The sequence below is a fragment of the Dermacentor variabilis genome, chromosome 3 (assembly GCF_050947875.1).
Source record: "Dermacentor variabilis isolate Ectoservices chromosome 3, ASM5094787v1, whole genome shotgun sequence".
Lineage (NCBI taxonomy): Eukaryota > Metazoa > Arthropoda > Arachnida > Ixodida > Ixodidae > Dermacentor > Dermacentor variabilis.
The window spans coordinates 59,676,662-59,698,721 of record NC_134570.1 but is presented as its reverse complement, the minus strand read 5'-3'; the positions used below and the strand labels follow the sequence as shown (position 1 = coordinate 59,698,721).

The window sequence follows — 22,060 nt, the reverse complement described above, 5'->3', positions numbered from 1 at the left end:
CATAGTCTGATGCTGACATACATATGTCACCATATGAATATATAGCCTTTTTTAATGTCTATCGTTTGGCTGAAAACACAGTAATTACTGGTTTTGACATCCTGAACGATATTTATAAATATTGAGATGACCTAATTATCCCTTTAGTAATGAATAATTATAAATGAAGTTGTCACATACAAAACCAAAGGGTGCAGCCCACTTTTTGTGTGTACTTATTAATGTATAAATATGGTATACAAGTTGTCTTTTCTTACCACTCAAGCAAAAACTGGCATATATAAATATATAGTATATTCAGCACCTGCATGCATTGAGTGAAGTGTGTTGCTTTTATTAAATCGTCACATTTACATGAATATGACAATGGCACATTGCATCGCATTTCCTGCACATTGCACATGTGTAAACAGAGGTAATGTGCTAGAAAGCAAATTAATGCACCACTGATGTTGCTCAGCATTGCAAATGGTAGCTGCAACGTTGAGAAGATGGTTACCAAACTATGTTACATTCAAAGAAGTAAGCCGATTCATCAAGTTGGTATTCCATTAGAAGAGTGCATACTGGGAACCACTAAAACAGCTCGACAACAGACAAGGATAAATGGCCTGGAATGTCCTCCCTAGGATGCATACGGAAACGCTACCAATGCAAATGCGCAACTGATAACGCACGTCAACAAATGCTTACGTAAGGAAAACATCACATCTCCTGCGAAGCGTGCCTGTGTCACAAATGTTTTACTTCTCTCCTCTGTTAAAGATGTGCAGAGAACAGTAAAGAATGCTTTGCCAAACACATCTCCATTTGTTGTTTTTGTTAATGTGATTTCTTTTAAAATATATTAATAATGCCTGAAAACAAGGGTTTGTATAAATTGGTTCGTCATATGATTTGCAAGCAGCTCTCATTGTTATTATATGCTCCCTTCAATGGTTTTGCTTGTTTATATAGAACACTTACGTCCAAAAGGAGACCATTGCTTTTGTTAATTGTATGTAAAAGTTAACAAAAAGATCCCAAACTTTGGCTGCAACAGACGAATGTCCAAATATATCCCCCCCATTTCTCTCTTTAAAAATAACACCCTCCAAACTAAAAGAGCATGCAGCCCAAAAACAAAGGACCCCTAGTCCTAAGTAAATCTGAATACTACGCTTCGATTGCCTGCTTCTAGCATATCCTGAAATTAAGAGTGCACTTTTGATGCCGCACAATAACAACTCTCTTGTTTGGCTGTATGGGATAGTGCACTTGCTTTCATTGTCTAACCCCCCCCCCCCAACTTTACCTTTACGGTGCTAAGATGCAAAACAGAAGAACGAGCGTGTTAGTAAAGGATGATCACATTTCACTGCAGCGCAATAAAAATGTGCACAAAGAAAAGAACATCTAGGACTTCTAGAACATCTAGAACAGACTTATACCCCAGTCACACTGAGCACAGTGAAGCACAATATAGCCCAACCGGGATCGAATTTTTGGACCGTGAGTGACACGATCCCTTCCGCAGCGTCCCCAAAGAGCCAGTCATGAGCAAGATTTGAAAGTGCCTTGTGCGACCGGGGTACTATTTTGTTGCGAGATTCTGCCCAGTTGATGACTACATCTTCAAAAAAAGTAGAACAAGGTGCATTTGGCCTAAATGTTATGAAACCTGCTCGAGATGGAGAACATTTTAAGACGTCCAATTTTACAATGAAATGTAAAGTAGTACAGCTGCTAACTCAGAAAAAAGGCTATGGGTTAATGCAGAGTAGGTGTCACCTCGTGAATAGCTCAGAGTTGCAGTACCTCAACAAGGTTTCCGCATGGACGTCCCTGCAGCCTATATGTTCGTTTGAGTAGAAAAAAAAAGCAAACCGGTCCACACACGCTGCTCTTCACGATTGGCACTGTCAAACAAGTAAAACACATGAAAAACGCAAGATGGAATATTTTTTTTTATTTTCCAAATAAAAACAAGTTTTGCAGTAGATATGTCACACTTATTGTGTTTTCTTTCTTTTTTTTTACACCTAGCACTTCATTTTATTTTCCACGACATTCACGAGAAAAATGCCCTCATTGTTGCTATGAGCTTTGCTGTTGCAAGTGGAAGCAGTACAAACTTTTTTTTTTCACCACTCAGTCACTTATAAATACAAGCATGTAAAGAGAAAACCAGACTACAAAGCACACACACTGCAGAAAACTGCAAATTTTCACAGTGTTCTTCCGTCTCTAGCTTTCAGGGGAAGGTTGACTTTGACTGTTTTGTCTTGTGGTTTTAACCTTGGTAACATGCTACTGGTCATCACCGTACAGCTAAGTTCAAGGCCTTTTGCAAGACAACCTCAGTGTATGTTACACGTACAGTGCTTCTTGGCAAGGCAATGCTTATTTACTTGGAAGACTGAAGTTGCAGTCATTCACAGGTCTCTCGAGTTGTAGTGAAGAGCCCCAACCAGAGTCATGTCTCGGCATGTGTTAGCAGGAGTGCCAATGTGACTTACTCAGTCTGCCAGAGAAGTTCCGACATTACATATTGACGAGCACATCACAAAGGGCTTGTCAGTGAGCAGCAGTCAAAGACTGCAGTTCCTGGGTTTTCAAAACAAGTCTTGGCTTGGTCTGATCTGGACTGCAACTGGCTCTGGCTGTATTGTAGACAACGTATCGTAGCCGATGAAGGCATGCCAGTGCATGTAATCCAAGTCTGTGCCATATTTCCTCACATGACACTACACGATAAAACACAGTGGCACGAAGGCACATGCCGATACATGTTTCTGATTGGGATTTCAAACCTTCGCACTAAATGTGTACACTTAATAAGCTCAGTCTGATGAAAAAAAAAAGTGTCAAGAAACATTAAGCAGACAGCATACGTGGCAGATGTTAAGCTGGAAGAACCAGCAACTTATTCACACGTTTAGGTGTAAGGTGTAGCAGAATTAGCAAAGCCTAGAAAATGTTCCAAGTTACAAAGAAATTTTCAAGTGGCAGTAAGCAGCTGCAATTGATGTCACGGCAATCTGCATGATTGATGATGAGTTGAAGGTGTTTGAACTGTTGCTGACAAGCTTGAGGATGAATCAGCAATTACTATATCACTTTAATAGAATGCCTCAATTAAAAAGGAAATAGCCACTATTGCATTACATGACTGAGTGTAGGAGCTCATTTTTTTAAAAATTAGTGTGACACTCATAATTGACCGAACTGTACACATGGTGAAGTATGCAAAAGCAATTAGCTTGCTTTGCCCAGCCTACAATTTATGCAGCATAGCGAATAAACTAAAGCATGCATGAGATTCGATGCAAGAGACATCTGAAGGTACAGAAAGCATACACGTATACACACTTGCCCAATGTGTTTGGACGGAAATTGCTTTACCACTGAATACAGGTTGTTCAGAGAGAGAAAATGAAATAAAGAAAGAAAGACAAAGACGCTGGCAGCAATAACAGTGACGTGGTCCACAATCAAACAGTTCTGTGCAGTATATGGCACCCAGCAATGGGACATCCATAGGGAAAAAAAGCTTGAGTGGCTGAATTTCGATTAGGAAAAGTGGTCACTTCTGTACAATGTGGATACTGTTGCGAACATGTGTATACAAAGCTAAGCCATTTGTCACATACCAATTACAAACAGGGTATGCTAGTTTAAGTGTTGACCTGCATGAAGTCGTGGATCCCCACATTAGATTTGTGTAACATAGGCCGAGCACGAACGCACAGGATCAGACAGATTCTCCTCCCGAGCATCGCACCAAGTACACTGTGGCTGTTAAAAGCCAACTGCAATGACATATTGACTGTGTAGAAAGCGTAGTTTCAGGTAACGTAGATATAGAGCAGCCTCCATGCAAAATTTTGCATTAGAAATGGGAGTGGATGCTTCACAAAGAGCTAGTAAGAATGAATGTTTCCGATACCGAAATTGAAGAAGACACCATCATTCCCACTAGTTGGAAATGACGTAGGTCCCAGGACTTTGAGAACCAGAGGTGGTATTCTCGAGTGATGAGTTTAAGTGATACAATCCTTTTAGCAAGATTTTGCATGACCCTGCACCAGACGCATCGAAACGTAAGGATGACAGTGTTGTTATACTGAGCTTGGCACTGTGCTAGGAATATGGTTGGCCATTTACACTGACGCATCTGGTAACGAGTCATGCAAAAGTGACCGCATCCCTGACAGTGACCGCTTCAGAATACTGCTGCAGTGCAGGCACCTGGGCATGACCTCCAAGATTAGGTGGCACCTGCGGCAAGCTGAAAATCTCTGAGGCAATGTTCCAGGTTATGTGTCATGTCCACTAACCAACCTGTCTTCTGCTACGGTGCTATTTAAAGGCTGCTAGTAAGAAAATTAACACAGTTACCAGCCCTGCAGTTCTTCCAAGATCGCTTCGATAGTACGTACCATTCATTAATAACCTAATCGGCAAAACTGAAATTTTGTCGCACTTGGCCTTTAATCAGTGAACAGTCCACAGACTCCACTGTGCGTACCCTAAGGGTTCAACAGGGACTAGGAAAAATCAGTCTATAAGTACACACAAGTAATGCTTCTCAACTGCATATACATAACAGATAAATCACCGGGGTAACATGCAGCTGAAGCGCTACAATAATAAATAATTCAACCAGGCTTGGAGAGACAAAACTTTCAAACTTACTTCCAGCCTAGCCCAAAGGCCAGTAAAAAAAATAGTGTGTGTGCACGAAAGAAGAAAAAGACAGCTTGCCAATGCAAGTGAGCAAAGTACGTAGTAAAGCCTGATGAACTTATCAAAAGAAAGACTGCTGCCAGAAAGCGTAAATAACACTCCTCTTCCTAAACATTCCATGTCGCAGTCAAGTTTAGCAGCACCGTTTGCTTGACTAAAACAGAAAATACCCAAGGGACGAAATTTCTGGCAGAAATACGTGGTGGTTGAATCTGGGCATTTTTAGTTTTTCCCACTCGCCACTTTCCGGCAATCACAAGATACAGTCAGGTTGCAATAAAGGTACCTGACATCGAGGCAGGCAAACATGATGCATAATCCCATACCATACGTCCTATTAAGACCTTATCTATCATTATCTCGTAGACTAGAAGCACCTTGCAAATCAACACACACTCATGCAATCCCATGCCGAACAAGTGTGGCAAAAATGCCAATGTTCTTGCCGAAGGTCCTTATCAGCTTTTGCAACAGGAAGTCTGTAAAGGCAAGGCAGTGATTTCACAGTAGAGACTCTACTGTGATGTTCCCATGACCTTAATTCACCATGAAGACTTCACCCTGAAGACTTTGTTGTGAAGACTTTGCTGCTGTGAATAACCTGAAGACTTTGATGAAACAGATTTACTGCAAAGGGTTCACTGCCATCTATTCACTGTGAAAACTTCGAGCAACGAGAAGACCTCACTCTGAAGACTTCACCACAACTACTTTAGTTTTCAGCCACAGCAACGAGCAGCAAAGATCCAATATATGAAAGAAAAAAAATGAAAAAAAAGAAGAAGGCGTTAAAGAAAACTGCATGTGAAGAGGCATGGACATGTTTACGAACATGTCTGCATTCAGTTTAAAAAGAAAACACCAGCTGAAACACAAGTAAATCTGTTCCTTACGTGTTCAAGGGAATGTAATAAACAACTGCTTCTGACCAAAGCAGAGTACGAATTGCAACATCCTTACAAAAAAAAAAAAAAAGTACCACAGGCATAGACGACTGTTCAATCTCTTTCACTTGAGGCTTTTTGTTTCACAACAGAATTGAGCAACGTAATCCTGGCCACAGGTGGCACGTTACAAGATAGAGAAGGACAGCCTTTTGTTGACAAAAATCTTGACAGCCTTTCTTTGTTGTGCACAGCACATCACTTTCAATTGAAACAATGTTCTAAATCACGAAGAAAGGTTTCTCGATTGGGAGGATAAATTTGCAGGCAGTGACCGAATACTTCGTGAAGTTATCTGTGCCCATGCAATTTTCCTGTAGCGCTGGCATACCAACAACACAAAACTTTAAGTACAGTCGACTCAAGTTAATCCAAACTTGCGGGAACACAGATTTCAGCATATATTATCAGAAGTTCAAATTATTTAAGGTTGAATGAAACATGTTCCAAGACAGAGCTGACCACACAGGCCAATAATACATGTACCTGCTTGTGGTCAAATAAACGCTTGACCAGAAAACGAATGCACAAGCTGCCTTGATGTTTTTTTTTCTTTTCGATTACAGGGTCAGATGCATCAATGAAATATACACAGTACCATGAATATCAAAAATGGGCATGCTTGATTTATTCACACCCTAATTCTCAGCCACATGTCCTTGCCTCAAGGAAATCCTTGTTTGACATGCAGTTTAACCTCCTTATAACAAAGTCACAGTTGACATGAAAGTACTTTTGTTACATCTGATACTGATATTGATATTTATTGTTTCTAAAAATGTTTTTTTAATTCTTGTTGAACCAAACACTGTAAACATAATGACATGGACGGTAAAACAGACAATAAAATATGTACATGCTCCAAGTACACGTGAGGTGCGCATCACGCTTATCTTTTATTCTTTGCAGAAAAATTGATCTTCGTGTTGCATTAAAGCTGACTGCGGTGACATGTTTCTACTGAAGTACTTCAGACACACAAATTTCGCTGCCAGAAATAGGCACACATTGGCACCAATTTTGCTTAACATACCTAAATATACAAAGAACTATCAAGCTCTCATGTAATATAGCCACTAAAATCGGCGTGTAAATTAATCATGCCCACGAGCTATCACATACATTGCGAACGAAACGCAGCAGAAGACTTGCAACGAGTGGTGTCGGCGACTTTGAAACAAAGCAGTTTAAAAGCACCCTTTAACAGATGCAACACTGTAGCCCTACCATGTTTTTGGAATACTTTCTCGATAGATTAAAATTCGTCCCAACTAAATTCTGATTGGAGGCATCATGGTCTGAAAAAATTGAACCCAAGCATGCAGAGTGACTCGGTGGTATGCTGTAGAAGCTATTTAAGTGAACAGCGTTTGGGTTTGTTCACCCCTTTCAAACAATGGGCCTTTCACATCAAACTGCACAGCAACTGGCAGCTAGCTACCCAGAAAATTGAGCCATTAACGAACTGTCTGTAACTGCGTTTCTCTCCATTCAATTACACTGCAACTTTACTATGACGATCCAGGGACAGTGGATACCGTGGTGCCTCAACTGTTAGGTGACAAGCGTATTTGACACACAACGTACAATCACAACATACAACACTTCAATCATCACAACAGGCGCCAATCCATTTCCTTCTTCATCACTTTCCTTTTCACTTACAGTCTGCAACCATCGAAAAGAGGCGACGGTGAACGCTGAAGACCAGCGACTGAAACCGCCCCACCACAAATCGAGTCACGCGAGAAGCACGAGGGACCATTTGTCACATGTGCGTGACACATGGTGGCGCAGGGCAGTCGCCGCTTTGCTTGTCGGTGGCAGGGCCTTCATTCCCGAAGGCATCGACGACTATCGCACTGTCGACGCTGGTGTCTTCCTGGGGAGATGCGAGCTGTAAGGCACTAGGTTGGAGAATACAGTCGCCCAACCGGCGAGGACCGCCGCTCATGATGGAGGACTCTCGCGACAGCGGTGTCCATGGGGATTGGTCCTTGAGTTCTTCCTGAAGCTCCTTGTAAGGAGCCGAGCCACTGAAGAATCTCAGCTGAAGCTGCTTAAAAACAAAACCTTGCACAAAGTAGTCCTGCAAAATGCAGAAAAGAAAGCGTGCTAAGAATAAGATGATCATGGACGTATCGCTAAATCCAAAAAAAGAAAGAGTTACAGCGTGGTTAAACAAATGCGGACATGCTGCTGAACACAAGTAAGGCATTGGTAGAAAGGCTGGCCACTGGGCTAATTTGTAGACATTCATGGTATTGAAGTACCGTAAAACCTCGATATAACAAACTCCAATATAACGAAATTCTCGATATAACAAAGTATTTAACTTTTCATAACTTCTTGACCATAGAACACCATGTAATTAGAACCTAAATATAATGAAGTGTGTTTGTATGAGATTTCAATATAAATAAATTTTGGTTATGCAGCAAAGGAATGTTTTCTCCTTCAAGTTTGCTTTTTTTCTATGGCCCAATAATTCAGAAAATTCTGTAGTCTCTTTCCATGTAAGAAGAATTGATCGGCAACTGTACTTATTTCTGTATAAGGTCAAATTTCAATACAACAAGATTTCAACATAACAAAGCAAATTGCCAATTTTACCTACTTCGTTATATTGAGGTCTAACTGTGCAATCAAAGGATTACAAAATCCTAGATGGGACAAGTGCTTACTAATGCTTGTTTATTCAAAGCATAGAATAAATAAACAGATGATAGGCAGAGCAGGTGCCAGGGCTCGCCCTCGCATGCTTGCCCTGGCACCTAAAGCAATCACGTGACTTCCAACACACAGCGAGCGGGCGGAATGGACTCTGCTGGCTGGGCTGCACGGGCTGAGCATCGACCATCGCACCCAGAACAGCCCGGTGGTGCCAACGGTGACAAAACGAGGCTCGAGTGTCCGTACAGTTAAATTGCCATCACAATAACATCAAACTTCGGCCCACCTGCAGCCACGTCACCTTGCATAACCGGCGATAGCTTACCTCCAGAACGTAAGCGATGATGAAGTGGCCCACAGCAATGGTGACACAGAGAATGCGGAACCTCATATCTATGTCCGTCATGTCAAACTGTAGAATTTGGGAGAGAAGAAGGAAAAAGGAAACATACTTAGCAATGCAGATGTCATAAGTAACATTTCAACGGTACAGTGTGACCCGCTGTAAAAGGGAATGCCACATTGACATTGTGCACTTTCAATTGCATTAGAGACGTGGTGCAAGGACCAGCTTGCTTTATTTTATAGAAACACTAAGGAGAAAGAGGTTCAGCTGTATTTATAAATTATGCTCCTACAATACCTAAAATGCCTCTGCCACTAGAGGGGTCTCAGTAAGCTAGAAAAGATGCAAGAATGAGAGGTGGGCGGTGATGCTTTCTCGAAGTTCCTGCACCAGCTCGCAAAGACGTCATGGATTTTGGCGGAGTCTGCTTGGCCTGGTCAATTTCTCATCAGTAAAGGTGGACCATGTCATATTCTGAAGGAACTAAACTTCGAGAACTTTTACTGCACTGCAATGACCCAAATAGGACAAAATACTTTCAAATCCATGACATTACACTATCATTGTGGCGCAAAATTCAAGAAATGGAATTTTCACATTCGCTTTTTCTTTCGTGTGCGACCTTCTTACCGCGAAATTAATGCCTGAAAACAGTCTTGAAAGAATGCTTTGTCAGTCTAAAGTGACTTAGTGATCCTCTTTAGTGTCCTTTTAAAGAGGCCTCATAACATTTGCTGATCATAAATAAACTTGCTTATTTACTGGACAATGCTGTCATGGACATTTGAACCAAATATAATTCATAAACAAACAGCTGGGAGCTGTAAGTTTACAAAGGCTGCCTGCCTGTCATTTGATTCAATTTTTCAAAACCACCGCCACTCTTTATCCTCGCTCTTTTGCAAGAGTAAACATTTTCTTGTATAGTGTGGTTGTGAATCACTCTTGCAATAAATGTTCGAGATTTTGTATAAATATATGCTCAAAATATTGTCTACATTTACCAACATCTTCTGCATTATTTCTGCGGTAATTTGCCAAATTAAGCTACCGCTGCGCCACTTTCTCGGCCACTTTCTCGGGCATGTGCATATGTGTACGTGAGTGTTAGTTAGTGCCACTCATTGCCAAGGTAGTAGATGTAAAATGCCTTTTAACCCATGGGTGTCACGAAATGCGTCAGTCTAAGAGCAGGCAACTGGCTGATAAACCCTTAAACTCCACCTCACGGCACGAACACCATCAAGTTCAAGGCCTTCTCAATGCAATGAGCATGAAGAATAAAGGGTTCCTAGGGACTCGATTTTTTTTTTTTGTGATTGCGCCCCATGTAAAGAAACTGAAAAAAGAAGAAGGGGTCAAAGGGCCCCTTTCACCAGGACCCTGTTGAGAAATTTCAGTTACAAACCAGGAGCTGTAAGGGGCCGTCCAGGGAGCGTTCTACTGCAAGAATTTTTAAAGAGTACTCAGTCGTTAGCAGAGTTAAAAGCAAGCGAAATGTCGTGAAGTAGTGGTGCAAGGATGAGTGCTACCCTCTCCAGATGAAGGCTCCCTCCAGTTGCCCTGACCCGTGCCTGCAGCGACCTTCCTGTCCTGCCTTCTCCCATACCAGAGCCAAGGGCTCGCCTACTTTTTGGTTATGACCGCCACTCCTTCAGCAACTCAGGGCTCGCTTCTTTTCTCTCACTCTTCTTCTCGATCTGTTGTGCACTTCTAAAGCTAGTTTTGCGCACTCCATATTTCGCGGGAGTCCCCGAGTCGTGCTCGTTGCTGCTAGATCTTCTTGCGCTGCAGGTGGAATGCATGCAACGTAGGTGGACCATGCACGCGACGTCCCTCTGCCAGCAGCCAAAGTGGCTCCTTCGAGGAGAAAAGCCGAGGCCTCTTGCTCAGCAGAACATAAATATTTATGGTCGCTTAGCGCAAGCAAGGAAGGCTGGAAGGGGACAAGGGGAGTGGCATAGCAGGCTGCTGTCCTCAGCAAGTTGCAGCAAGCTCAGTGAGTGGGCTCATTAAAGCACCCCACGGTGGCCGTGCTATCTGTGCTACGCTGCAGACGTGGCTACATGAAACTGTGCCGGCTAAGTATGAGCATGACAAGGCTGGAGTGCGTGCTCGTGCTGCTGTGCTCCAGTGTGACTGTGCTATGTGGTGTGGACCAGCTTTGTCCTGCACCAGCTTGACCGATGGATAGCAGCCACATGCAAATTGAGCATTTTGCGCAATAGCTCAGTGAACTCTGCCAAGGCGTCTAGCCAGGAGCGGCCAGGAGTGAGCGCAAGCTGGAAAGTGTACATCTGGTCCGACCGTAAGTTTCCTAAATTTTTTAAGTAATACAAATGAGCGAGACTCGATGGCTACGACAATGATAGGCAGTGTGGCAAATGTCTCATTCGCACGAGGGCAGGCGTGGCAGAGCGTTAGCAGATGACAGCTGGCCATAGTACGATAGAACTTCCGGAAGCACGTAATTATTATAAAAATTTAAAACTCCGATTTTCACTTACTTTAGCCTCTTCATTAAACTGCGTCAACAGATATACGCAGTAACAGTTGGAAGAAGTGCACTATCCACACACCCTTCTTGACTGGTGTCAGCTATCGGCCAATAGCAGGAGCGTATGGAACTCTGCCATATATGACGCAATATGGCAGCCCAGAAAAGAGTGAGGAGAAGGTTTCTATTGAAAAGAGTATGTTTGAGAAAAAAGGTGACTCTGCGCTCTGTTTGCGAGCTCCCCGCAGTGCGTACGACTCCAAAATTTGGCTGAGATGTTAACGGCAGTGCATGATATCCATGGAGTGTTTTTTTTTCACCAAGCCCGAGGGATGGTTCATGACCTATATTTGACCCAAACTTAGTGGACACTATTCAACCCTGCATGCGAAATAAGTTTGCTTTCCGCACACACAGTGCCGCTGACGCTATTTTTATGATGCGTTAAGCTCGCTTTAGAGCATGCAAACTGCTCGTGTCTCATTTCTGAAGCTCCCTTTTAATATGTGACCAGAAGGAAGTCAAAATCATTAGAAGGTGAACACAACAGCAAGTGGAAAGCACTGAGACAGCAAATGTTGCCCAGCAACCCAGCATGCTTGATTGATTGATTGATTGATTGATTTAAACACCCCAAAGCAACATAAGGGGATATGGTAAACGCCGTAGTGGACGATTCCAGATTAAATATGAAGATGGTTCTTTTGATAAGAACGCAAAGCACTGTGTGCAAGTGTTATTGCATTCTGCCTCCATTGGAACGCAGCTGCCAGGACCAGCAAGCAGAGGTGAGGAGCAAACGTCACCCGTGCAAGAACAGACAGCGCACTTACTTCAAAGCCAGCGATGAGAAATTCTGCGGGGTAGAGCACCAGGTATATGCTGAAAGCCATCATCACCACCAACGCTGATATGAACAAATCTGCGGAAGATAGAAAACGCATTCAATGTATACTTCATTCCAGCATACCTTTTCCTAACGAGTATGAATATCCAAATGTTAGCTTACGCAAAAAAAAAAAAATTAAAGTTGCAGTTTCACCAAAAGGCAAAGCACTGATAGCTATAGCAAAGAATTAGACAACTGGACGAGTGAGGTTCAGTTTTATTGGCCGCATAAATTGCAGTAAGCCTTTGCTTACTAATTAAATAAACAAACGTGATGTCACCCCCACACAGACAAACTCGAACAGATCTCACTCGACAATTGAAAGCACTCGCTGTCACACACACACACACAAAAAAAAAAAACCCAATCGCAAAGTTGCTGTAACTAAAAGCACCGGCAGCATGGAACGAACACTTCATGCTACCGCTCGCTTCACTGCATCTCCAAAGCTTAGATTACGCAACCTACAACCCTAGGCATACGTAGTACAACCAGCTATCTCGCCTCACACTTAGCCTTTTCACCCTCTGCAGATTAGTACCTCTAAGGCATGGCCCATGGGCTGCGTATATGTGCCCAGCCATGCGCAACCACAGTCTGCCCTAGCATATGCTTGATCACGTGACCTCCAGCACTGGGCTAGCAGGAAAATGACGTGCATCAAGCCACCACCCTCGTGGACTAACCCTCGCACGCTTTCCCTCATACCCACAGCATGCGGGTCACTCATTTTTATTGCATTTGGACTTAATATGGAACATCACGGCGACAGCAAAAGTTTGCCTGGAGTGTGAATACATTTGCTATCACAATAGCAAAGTTAAACATACGCTTTATCATTACCTACTGTCTAAGAAGCACAGACATACAAACGTTTCTCTCGACTGTGAGGACCCAAATGGGTTTCCCTTGTCTAGCTTCATTCCACTGTCAGGTAAACAATGATTTTGTCCTTTCATGAAGGCAGGTGCCTGTCACGTAGCACCAGGTGTTTGTCAAATTGCAACCATCAACAGCATATGCATGAAAGAAACCTGATGGGTGATGTGCAAGAAACTACTATAATAAAAACTGCAATATCATGCAGCAATAGCACACAGCTAAAAGTAAGAAGACTGCACACAGGAGGCACTGTGAACAGAAATCAATTGACGACACAGTCAGTATTCTAATGAATAGTACTATATTTGATGTCATAGAACCATGTTCACATCTTTCCGTTTTTAAAAAAAAAGGATAAAACTGCACTTTCTAGATTGATAGATGCCTTTAGCTGCTTCACCTTTCCTTTGAACGCATCTCCGTAGCTTGCAATTCCCCGTATTGCACAATTTTCACTTTCCTTCTTATTTTTATTTGTTGTGTGCTTTCCTTTTGTTGCCAAATACAAAAATTGTCTGGCTGTAATCTTGGTTATACAGAAAACTATAGCACATTATTTTCACACCAGTTGCATGTCATTCTAGTGTTGCTCGCGGTGACAGGACCACAGGAGCTGACTGGCACACAACATTTCACAATTTTTTAGCTGCAGTGTCATGAGAATTATGCTTTTCCATGTACTACCGTCAGAACTGCAAATAATCCTCAAACTTCGAAATGTGAACAAGATGTTTACGCCTGTATTCCTCTTTGATAGAGCACTGCCTTGCTTTGTGCATGAAGTACAAAATTCAGCACTCACAGTTGGACAGGATTGTCTTGCGGTACGGATGGCCTCGAGAGAATACCATGGCCAGGGTGATGTACTGGAAGACGGACACCGCAAAAACGGCATAGTTGTCGTGACATGCCAGCTCTTCTTGATCATCGGACCCAGCTACCTGTACATGTGGGTGGTACCTGTCACGAAAGAAAAGAAGAAAGGGCTCACGATGGGGCACTCAGATGCATGTAATAATGGCCACCACCTGCAATGATCACTCCCTTGTTAATTGCTGAAGATCAGCCAGATATAAAACAGCATTCAGTCTATAAGGAGCGTGCTAATTGGACATCTGCCACTTTCTGTCTAATCTTGCCATTGGAAATGTGCTGATCTGCACAGGAGATGCTCCCGTACAGAGAAAGAAGCAAAAATAGCAATGCTGATTTAAAAGCAATGAAAAAAAAAGCAGAAAAGCTTTAAGAGTTTTTCCACACACACAAATTTCTCCGGTTTCTCCAGAACCATGCTGCTTCCCTGCATGGCTGTCCATTGCCTGCCAACACAAAAATTCTGGGGTATTCCGTGCAAAAAACATGATACCATTCTGAGGCACTCTGTATGTGGGGGACACTGGATTAATTTTGACCATCTGGGGTTCTTATGTGCGCTTAAATTTAGGTACAAAAGTGGTTTTGTATTTTGCCCCCATTGAAATGCGGCCGCGTGACTGGAATAAAATCCACGACCTGGTGCTTAGCAGTGCAACTGCTATATTCCTGCTAAGTGATATGCGAAATACATAAGCGGTGCAGATGACTCAACACACAAAGTTCTGTTGGCATAGTTTCTTTTTTTAAATCAAAGCAGAGTATGACGCGTCCAGACATGATCAGTCTTCTTTCATTTTTTTTTTCTACACAGTGCTCAAGTGTTTTTACTTGCAATAGCAAATTGTAATAAGCCATTTCACTGCTTTGTGCCATCTTGTCCGAAGCCTCACGTGTCATATGTCTAATGAGGCTAAAAAAGAAGAAAACTGCAAACGTTCACAACGGCTACACATTCAAAATTCTGCATTATAGTCTTGGAGGCAAATGTTGCCACTTTATTGCAATCGCAATTATACGGACACTTCGGGCGAATTTCTACCGCTTTGTCACCGTGATGTTCCGCATAAAGACCAAGAGCGCCAACACCGTCACGGCGAGCCCTACGCTGCATGTGCGAGTGAAAGCGTGCGAGGGGAGCTGACAATTGCGGCTCCATCTTGCCCACATGAAAAGGAAGAGATTGAGAAGGAAGTGCGCCATTCTCTGTCATGTGCGAGGCACCCAATGTTACGAGGCATTGCCGGGGGAAGGGAGGGGAAGTGGCATTCTACTCCAGCTGCAACTGCGTATGTGGTGGCTGCGCGTGGTCGCGTGGCCGCACCTTTTGAGCAATCTGCATTGGGGGCAGGGTCTAGCTGCGTTGATGGCTTGTAGCTTTACGCGTGCTGTATGTTCTTGGCACTCGGCTTGTGTTGAAACCAATGGACAGCACGAAGGTCACTTCGCTCACTGCCGCTGTCGCGCTTGCTCACACCAGCGTTTTGACAGCATGTGTCCGCGGTCATTAGTGTGATGTGTTCACATTTGCTGTGTGCGCTGACGTCATGCTTGTTAATTTAGTCAGCAGGCCGATCGATAAAAGTGGTATCCTTAATTTGTATGGCTGTCTGCTAATTTAATTGCATCGCAATCGATGCTTCGCCCTTCTGGCGAAACTGCGACTTTTTTTTCAAGTGCTCCCTAGATGGAGCCACAATATCACATAATGGACATCGCAGGGGGTCTCATCAAGGCACGTGACAATGTGGCCCGTAGTATCCGACTATCTGCACCTTGTTAGTGCGAGTCAGTTACTAGTCTGTTCGTGTGCATGCGAAGCAGCGATTGATGAGCAAGAGCACATATGCCAGTAGTGACATTATGCGACCTGAGCTTGCCATCTTAGAGAATTTAATCCCGAGGGTTTACAAGCGAGTTACAAGAGATGCCATAATGAAATGTTTTTGCACAAGCATTATTGAATTTCGCCCCATAGAAATTTAGCCACTGTGGCCGGGAATCAAACCTAAGGCCTTGAGCTCGGCAGCACAATACCATAGCATTATGATATTGTGGCAGGATGCAAGCCATTTCAGTTGCAGTTTCATGTGAGGAGTTTTTGGTCTATTCCTTTCCTAAAGTACATTACAGATTACACCGCAATAAAAACTTGCTACTGAATGCCAGAGCGCTAAATCTCACAAAGTGTGGCTTGTTGTGACTGTTAATAAAATTTGGCCAACATTGATTTGTCCTCAGGGAAACCTGTCACATGAAGACTCCTCCACAAATGTGCACAGTGATTTATAGGTATCACGATAACAACTGAAACAAAGGCACTTACCAGGGTTGCTTCCAAAGAACCACGATACCAAGAACTTGTGCAAGAATGACTAGTGTAATCTGACTAAGAATGGACGTCAGTGGGGTGACTCCCATCAGGCTTGACGGGGGTGGCCGCTTGTCCAGCTTGGGGCTTGGTTCTGTACGGCCAACTGCAAAAGTGTGTTTTCCCTCATGTCTCTGCTCTATGCAGGGTACAGTAAAGACCTGAACGAGGAGCACTTTAGAAACTACTGACTAAACAATTTCTTGGCACGTTGCAAATCTGGGGTCATCGTAAAGCCTAACACTTGACAGGCCATAAGAGCGCAGAAATGACTGTGAAAAACAACTAATTTGGCAATTTACATCAGGCACTGGGAGAATACCGACCTTCCCACACCTCTAATCCCCAACAAGTGTCCTTGCACATGCCCCTGACAAGTTAGATAAGCTGCTGAGGATGACCACGAAGATGCAGTGCTGAGACTGCCGACAGTGCTGGCAAAAAACAAATTTCAACAAACTTTACGGGTATAAATTGGGTGATAACTTTTGTTAGAGGGCAAGATTGATATACCGTACACACGTTTTCAGTAGCTACCAGGAAAAGATTATTGCGCGTACACTGTGCTGAACAGCTAAAAAAAACAGAGAAGTGTTGTCTCCTCCTTTTCTCTATGCATTGCCGTACTGCTCTGCTTAAAAAAACATCAAGCTTGTTTACGTCAACACTTGAAAAAGCTACACTTGCTGAGCACGCAAGCAATGACGAACAGATTCTTCAAGGCAGGGCATGCTTGTCCTGTGATTTCGCCTTGTTTGTTGCCCAAACACTTCTCACGTCTGCGCTTACCCAGTCAAAGCAGGAGTAGATCTCTGCCATAACAGAAAATGTGTTATGGATGTGTGAATTTGATTTCCCAATTACATTACGCGCCCTACAGCTTGGACTGCATTGCGCAGGCATGGCAGGCCTGTCTATCCCGTCCAGAAGCTCAGCCTTATCGTACTCACACAGGGCGGCAAAGAGGGTGATGAGGAAGAGGTCGATGTACAGGAACTCGAGGTCGGTGAGGTTGGAGTAGAGCGAGTACAGTATGAGCACCGAGGTGAACTGCGTCATGCTGTAGCATGCCATGTACTTGAGGATGCCAAAGGAAGTCACCAACGCTGCACGGCCTTCCCTGCAAAACAGACGAAAGGACCGCACGGATGATTCGGATAGGGCGTTCTGGTCAGTCATTTCCTGTTCGCGTCTCAATTTGCGCTGTTAAGCAGAGTTGAGATCTGTTATGATAAAGTCGCGTCCAATGCTAAGATGCTTTCACCATACGACACTTCCACAACAAGCTTAGTGGCTGGCACCACGTTCGCCCTTGAACTAACTGCGAGGTGTGATACAACTGAATAGAGTCTCAGCATGAAATTTTTACCCATGCAGCCACTGGATAAAACTCGCAATACCTGCGCTCTGCTGATGCCAATAAAAAAAAGAAAGCCTACATCTGATACGCAGTGTAAAAGTATAGACTAATAATTAGAGTGTTTTAACACAGTGTTATCGTCTTATTGTTACCAATATTGTTATGTTCACCCACTCCTTTCTGTAATGCCTTCGGGCCTTGAAAGTATCTTAAATAAATAAATAAATAAATAAATAAATAAATAAATAAATAAATAAATACCAGCTGCCATGACTGTGCATGCGTGAGGTCTAACAGGATTCTGCAAGTTTACTAGGACAGTCCTAATATATAGTACACTGTGTGGAACAACATGGCAGCACCCAGGCTACTTGCTTTGATCCTAATTTGCCAGAGTTACTTGCTCTACACTATGACAGCAAGAAATAAATGGTAAACTCAGTCATCACTTAGTGTCAGCTCATGCAAAGGACACAGTATAAACACTGTTTTGTCGCTATTATTCAGATCGGTTGTTTGCTTGGCGCTGCTAGGCCTAGAGCGACAGCATTGAAGTGGGAAAGTGTGTCGATTGCCACCTAACAGACGGCGCCGCATGACCGTGCACTGTTAATCAATGCTAAATGCTCTGGCGCCATCTGTTAGATGAAAATCAACACTTTTCTGCGTCGATGCCGTCCCTCTAGGCCAAGCAGCATCAAATAAAAAACTGCTCTGAATAATGGCAACAAAACAGTATTTATCCTTTACCCTCACAGCATGAGATGAGACAAATCACGAATTCGGCAAATTGCATGGGTGCGTACCGGGGTTGCCCTGGGGCGATGACGATTGGATCAAATGGCATATCAGGGTGCCCTGGCGCAATTTCCCAAATTTGCCATAAGCAACAATTGATTTTTACCATTTATTTCTTGCTGTAGTGATGGAGAGTAAATACCATGGGCAAATCAGGGTCAAAGCGGGCAGCCTGAGCGCCCTGCCATGTCCTTATGCAAGCATAGTATATGGTGGGACTTTCTCGACAAACTTGCCAGAGCCCGGCAAACTCCATGCATGTGAAGTCATGGCAGCCGCTATCAGCAACAGGTAATGCTACGTTAAAACACTCTATTAACTAAAATTTGCAATCGAGTGTATGAAAAAAGTGCAAGTGTGATGCCATCTGCTAACACCACAAGTGAACAACAGGTCAGCGAGAAAGTTTTCTGTTTGCCCTTTGAGCATTAGACTTGACCTAACCCAAATGCTTGGTGGTCAATCAGAGGACGTTGCCCTGCTGGTGGCTTCTGGTGCCAATACCTGGCACATGAACAACAATATATTGAGCAGAAAACTGCCCGTGAAAGTTGTACAACCAAGCAATCAACATTTTTTTTTTTTTGCTACGAGAAAACCTACTTTTATTCTGCAACCAAATGAGTACTATTGCCTTCAGTGTAACGGGTATTGCGTCAGGCCTAGCAATTTTTTGGTTCACATACACACACACACACACACACAAAACAGACGCCCATTTGACGTGCTGCGCTAACTCAAAATTCTTACTTGGCCACATCTGACATTTGATGGTTGCTAAACCTTATAACAACAGGTGTGACACTTCTGCCTGCACAAATGTTGCCAACAACACCAACCAATGATGGGTGCAAGTTACCTACTTTTTCCTCAGGTGGGTGGTGTTAAACCAAACGGATAGCTTCAGGGCAGTCTGCATTTGTTGTGTGAAATTGGGGATTTTGCAAAAACTTTTCTTTTTCGCAAGCTGCATTTTGCTTCGATGTCGCGAGGCTGTTTCCTGGTCTGAGACACTCACTTGATGAGCGTGGGCACGCAGGAGATGTTGGCCACCTTTGATGTGAAAGGAGATGCCACAGATGCCTCCGTGTCCGAGAGAGAGATGCCAGCATGTGCTGCCTTCAGGGCCTTAAAAAGAATCCAATGGTCAAGGAATGAGGTGGGGGAGACCAGGAATGTTTACTGACAGACACGCACCCCGTGCGCTTTCTAGGGTAAAGAAATCTATTGTCCAATTTATTTGAATGTTTCCCTTTTTTGTTTACTGTCAGTAGAAATACATAGTAGAGTCACCTAAATCTTGAATAATATTGGGCAAACAACCAGAAAGGCCATTGGTGCCTTGCGGTGAAGCAGACGTGTTGCAGATAATGAAATAGTCAAGTACATGATGCTGCGGCTTGCATGCGCTTTTCCTCAACCAGTATTAATAATGTGCGAGCACATTATGCTCGCAAGTTATTAAAGAACTGAGTCGCTTTACAATGGCCACAATGCTAATAATACTGGCAATAATGATGGAGCTCATGAGTATGTATTTATTCTCAGAAGAATAAAAAACAAACTACCTTGGCCTGGCACACAGACGTGATAATCAGAGGTTTGATAGTGTGAAATGAAACTACATAAATAGGACAGTACCCAAGCTCTTTAGACAATGCAGAAGGAAGTCGAGGACTGCGCAACTTGCATCCGCAATCCTGTGTACATGTGATAACGTGTGCATATAATTCTCGGCTTAGGCAATGAATAAACTAGGTAGTCGCAAACCACACTCATCGTTGCGATATTATCTGTAAGTGATTATCTTAGTCTGCATTGTATTCTTATTCAAAGACCCTCTACAAATTATCTGAATAATTTACATTAGGACTTCATTACAGGAGTACTGACGCAAAAATTCGAAGTCAAGTTAACATGCGAGATCGATTTATGTGGGCACACACACATCGTCTGCAAAATATAAACGGCGACTATAGCTTAGAACATATTTAAAATCAATTTTAAAGTGCGCGTGCGTGCAGCCAACCGCAGAACTTAGCACCTCGCGACATCGACATTAAAGAAGGAATGTAAACAAGCGAGAAAACACTATGTCACGAGTTTGCGCTGCCATCGAGGTGGGCCCTACGAGCAAGTTTTTCGCCGCTCCAATAGCCCCGATCACCGTGGCCCCGATGTTCTTTTTTACACCGCTGACGTGAGCGCGGAAAATCAGCTAAAATTTGTTTCCGACACGAAATAACTCAGATTAAAGTGACCTCGAAAGTGTGCAAGTCGTAAAACGTTGCACGAGATAGTAAATCATTGGCGTGATTTTGACTCGCAAGCGGTCAGCACAGCCACCGCAGCAATCGTCTCTGCGAAGCGACTCGCCTGGCTAATGTGTTTTCTCATCGCTACCAATGGCGTTGGGAAAACTAATTGTATTGTCCCTTATAAGCGACATAAATGTGCAGACGTTGATTGTGTTGATGGATATGCATGCTTTATTACAAGCTGTGGACGGATCGCGTGTGCCGTCGGCCGTGGATCCGACGGCCAGCGAGCTAGGCCTATGCCATTTCCTAGTGATCGCCAGCTCACCTGGCTTACTTGTTTGCTACCGTCGGCGTCGATGAGCGGCAGAAGTGGTCCGAGTTCGTGCGCACCGCTGGACGCTTAGAATGGACCCCATTGAAGAGCAGCCAGTTTTGCACATTTCGAGCGTGCCTGGTATAAACAAAACTCGCTGAGCAGTCTGATGATCTTCCACCAAGGCTACGCACCCCCAAGCCTGATGCGGTGCCGACTTTTACCCCGCTTTGTGTCCTGCTCCGGAATGTGCTTCATTCCCAAAGCGCCCTCGACGAATGGTTCATACTACTTGTAGCAGTGCGTACGCATACTGATAGCTGTTGCTGGCCGTACTTTCCGAGTCGCTGCTTTGTAGTGGCTCCAATCAAAAGTGGTTGGCCACATCTAATACGGCGGCAGATCCCGCCTGCAGGAAATAGTCGCCGCCGGAGGACGAAAACGAGACGTCGATGATGGCGAGGACATCGCAAAGCACGTGCAGATGTAGCAGACGAACTAGCAACACGAAGCTCGTGCGCCGGCGAGCGCTGGCGTGTGTACGTCACAGTTCTGTGCGATCATGTGCCCAGCTGTATTTACGTTCCTTCTTTGACCATCTCGTTGCTCTCTGAAACTGAAACTTGGACTGGTCGGTACAAACAAGACTCCAAATAATTACCTGTCGTGTTCTGAAGCAAATGATGCTTCGTGCCGTGATTACTGGGTCATTAGCTACTTATTGCAGCAGAAAAACCAAGATGGAAAATTTTTCTGTCACTACTCCTTTAAGGTATAGCAGGAAGAGACGCATTAAATTGCACATGCACAGTAATGGTACAACATATAGAATCACAAGGTTGTGGGTGCAATTCCCAGTCCCACCTGTTGCCTTTCAATGGGGGTAAAATACAAATATGCTCGTGTATGAACTTAGATTTAGGCGCATGCTAAAAAGCCCTCAAGAGGTCTAAATTAATCCGGAGCATTTCTGGACCGCCTAGACAGGTCCCAGGCGGTCGACCTGAGACGGTTGCAGACGGGCACTTTCACCAACCCCTACCACCTGCACCGCCTGTGGCCCGCGCTGCACCCGTCACCCGGCTGCCCGTGGTGCGAGCACGAACGGGCCGATATGGCCCATGT

General features: G+C 43.8%; 1 protein-coding gene across 3 annotated transcripts in view; it reads right to left on the bottom strand.

The window, feature by feature from the left end:
• Window positions 1-1,931: 1,931 nt before the first annotated feature.
• LOC142575714 (polyamine-transporting ATPase 13A3-like) overlaps window positions 1,932-22,060 on the bottom strand; it is a 138,922-nt gene continuing 118,793 nt past the window's right edge. For all 3 annotated transcript variants that reach the window (XM_075685285.1, XM_075685284.1, XM_075685286.1), the window contains exons 22-28: window positions 19,380-19,489; window positions 17,154-17,323; window positions 16,159-16,309; window positions 13,762-13,919; window positions 12,022-12,110; window positions 8,671-8,757; window positions 1,932-7,761 (exon numbers count right to left, since the gene is read on the bottom strand). In XM_075685285.1, the coding sequence (XP_075541400.1) occupies window positions 7,441-7,761; window positions 8,671-8,757; window positions 12,022-12,110; window positions 13,762-13,919; window positions 16,159-16,309; window positions 17,154-17,323; window positions 19,380-19,489 (1,086 nt within the window). In that variant the 3' untranslated portion in view covers window positions 1,932-7,440. The remainder of the gene's footprint in view (window positions 7,762-8,670; window positions 8,758-12,021; window positions 12,111-13,761; window positions 13,920-16,158; window positions 16,310-17,153; window positions 17,324-19,379; window positions 19,490-22,060) is intronic.